General features: G+C 47.6%; 1 protein-coding gene across 1 annotated transcript in view; it reads left to right on the plus strand.

Annotated features, from left to right (window-relative positions):
• LOC101767253 (protein STRICTOSIDINE SYNTHASE-LIKE 10-like) overlaps positions 1 to 3008 on the plus strand; it is an 8103-nt gene extending 5095 nt beyond the window's left edge. Inside the window, exon 2 of the mRNA XM_022827720.1 lies at positions 2604 to 3008. Coding sequence (XP_022683455.1) covers positions 2604 to 3008 — 405 coding nt within the window. The remainder of the gene's footprint in view (positions 1 to 2603) is intronic.
• The last annotated feature ends 239 nt before the right edge of the window (positions 3009 to 3247 follow it).

Genomic DNA, 3247 nt, shown 5'->3' on the forward strand with positions numbered 1-3247 from the left:
ATGAAAATGAAGGAGATTGTGTATCTAGAGAACAACAGGGAGGTGCTGCCGAAATTTTATCTCGGGTCGGAGTAGACCATGGATACTAAACTCACCTACACATCCTCGGGCTGTCCAAAAAATGTGGACAATTCGAAACAGATACGATTATAGATATGCAAAGATCTGCATATTTCCAACCGTATCTCTTTCGAACGGGAGACGCCTAACTAGGTTACGTGATATACGAACATTATATGGAAAGAGAGGTGTAGCGTGCCTCACCTTGCTATCCTGCAAAGTGACGAGTCGAGGACGGTCCTTGTAAGCCTCTCCTGCAACAAAAGAAACAAAGCATTGTTTAAGTCAAAATTTCGGCAGCAACTCCCCTGCACGGGGAGCTTTCCAAAACCTGCAACATAAGAAATGGCACGATAGCTGACAACCACAATCTCACCAAAGAGTTGGCACGATGGCCACCAACCACAACCACAACCAACCACACCTCTATTCTTTTCAACATTTTCTAATTTCTACTCTTCCTTCTTCTCGAATTTTCTAAATCCATGCCAATAATTTCTAAAATAAATGCTACCACATCCTACCACCTCTCTAATATTTTCAACATTTAATTTCTAATTTCTAATTTCATGCATTCTCTAATATTTTCAACATTTTCAACTTACCGGAGGGGCGACGGCCACGAATAGAGGAGTGGGGGCGGTCGGGGGACGGTGCGGCGGCCGGATGGGGGCGGCCGGGGGCCGGTGCGGCGGCCGGACGAGGGCGGCCGCGGGGGGCCGGCGCGGGAGGCTGGCCGGGGCGCAGGGGAGGCCGGCCGGGGGCGCAGGGGAGGCCGAGGCCTTATCCCGGCGCGGGCGGGCGGCGCGGGGCGGTCGGGCGGCGACGGCGCGGGGCGGCGGTGCAATCGGGCGGGCGGGCGGTGGCGGCGGCGGCGCGGGCGCGGGGGGCCGGGCGGCTGCGGGCGCGGGCGTGTGCGTGCGTGGCTGTTGGCGTGCGTGTGGCCGGGCGTCAGGTGCGCGGTGCGCTAAGTGTGGATATGGCCACTTTGCCGAGTGCTTATGATCTAGCACTCGGCACTCGGCAAAGCCTTTGCCGAGTGCTAGATCATAAGCACTCGGCAAACATTTTTTTTTTATTTTTTTATTCGGATTTCACAGTGCGTCTGGCAGGTGGACCGCGGCGATGTTTGCCGAGTGCTTGTCATCTAGCACTCGGCAAAGGCTTTGCCGAGTGCTAGATCAGGAGCACTCGGCAAACATTTTTTTTTAAATTTTTTTTTTGGATTTCAAAGTGCGTCTGGCAGGTGGACCGCGGCGATGTTTGCTGAGTGTCCCAAGTTTGACACTCGGCAAATCGGCTCTTTGCTGAGTGCCATCCCTTGACACTCGGCAAATGAGTACTATTATTTCATGTCAAACTAGTTTTATTAATTAAAAGATTGTAAAGTTTGCAAAAACCTAGTCAAATTCACTAAACATTGCGTATTTCATTTTTTAAGTAATATTGTTCCATCATTTCATGGATTTATAGCTCATATTAAAATTATATCTATTAAATTCATATACGTGCAATTAATGAATAAAAATTACCAAACGGATCTGAAAAATTCCCAAAATTTGACATGAACCAATCTATGTTCTCTATAGCCTATAAAAAAAATTGGACTCAATGAGAAACACATGTATCGATTCGTCTCAAAATCTTACCGGATCCTTTCAACTTCTACGAATCCTCTCGGGAGATGCTTCGAATTCTAAACATCATATGTCAAAACTTGTGCGAAACCTTGTCAATTTTTTACCACAGCCTCTTCATATGAAATCATAGCATCTTGCAAAATCTCATGATTTTCAAACTTCGTTTGTATTTTTGAGAATTAAATAATCATTTGGCCACACGTTCGTAGTCGTGTTTCCTTAGCAAAATGTTCGAAATTTCTTTTCATTTTCTGGGTGAAACCTCAATTTGGACTCACTAACATGAATATGATTTTTACACTCATATTATTCCATTATTCCAACCACCTGTAGTTCAAATTTGACTTGAATCAAAAAATTACTCTAAATGAAATTAATTGATTAAATATAGCAAACAGGTCAAAAAATAGTCCACCTTCTACCATGCAGTGCCAAATGCCATACATGTGGAGTGTAAAAAGTTTGGAGGGTGGAGGAGGGAAAAAAATTATTTTTGCCGAGTGTGTCAAAAGACACTCGGCAAACCCTATAGTATGCCGAGTGTTCCCCCTAGCACTCGGCATACTCACCACTTTGCCGAGTGTCCCATCACGACACTCGGCAAACTAGTGGCTTTGCCGAGTGCCCCCCGTAGAGACTCGGCAAAGCCTAACGTCCGTCACGGAGCCGCGCCGGCGGCGGCACGGGGGGCACTCGTGGTCGTCAGTTTGCCGAGTGTTTTTCTTTGCCGAGTGCCTCGTGGGTGTTTGCCGAGTGTTTTTTTGGCGGCACTCGGCAAACCGGTCCTTCGCCGAGTGTATTCTCTTTGCCGAGTGTTTTGGATATTGCACTCGGCAAAACGGTCCTTCGCCGAGTGCCCGAAAAAATACACTCGGCGAAATAATTGCACTCGACGACTTTGAGGTTTCCCGTAGTGGCGTGACATATCCCAATGGCATTGCCATCAGCGCTGACAGGAGCCATCTTATCGTCGCTCTCACGGGACCATGCAAGCTAATGAGGTACTGGATCCGAGGGCCTAAGGCCGGTACATCTGGGCTATTTACCGACCTACCGGGATACCCGGACAATGTGAGGCCCGACGGGAAGGGTGGGTACTGGGTTGCGCTGCATAGGGAGAAGTATGAGCTCCCGTTTGGAAAGGACAGCCACTTGGTCGCTATTAGGATCGGCTCTGAAGGTGAGAAGTTGCAAGAAATGAGGGGTCCCAAGGATGTCCGTCCAACAGAGGTGGTCGAACGAGAGGACGGCAAAATATATCTTGGGTCTGTAGAGTTGTCTTATGTAAGCATGGTCAAGAGTAGCTAGATCTAGGATAGAGTTTAGGTATATCATATAATTTTGTTCAACTTCAAATTTTGCATGAACATGGATCATTGCATCGTGCATCTACTCATATTTTATATTGAATCTATCATGCATGTTTTGGTGGATCATTTTGATGTGGAGTATGAGAGTACCTCAAGGTGGTGGAGCACCTGAATTGTTCTCTTTCCTCCGCAGATGGAGCATGGAGCGTTGGTGAAATGGTCAGAGATGAGGGACTT

Source organism: Setaria italica, chromosome VI (genome assembly GCF_000263155.2).
Source record: "Setaria italica strain Yugu1 chromosome VI, Setaria_italica_v2.0, whole genome shotgun sequence".
In the NCBI taxonomy this organism is placed as follows: domain Eukaryota; kingdom Viridiplantae; phylum Streptophyta; class Magnoliopsida; order Poales; family Poaceae; genus Setaria; species Setaria italica.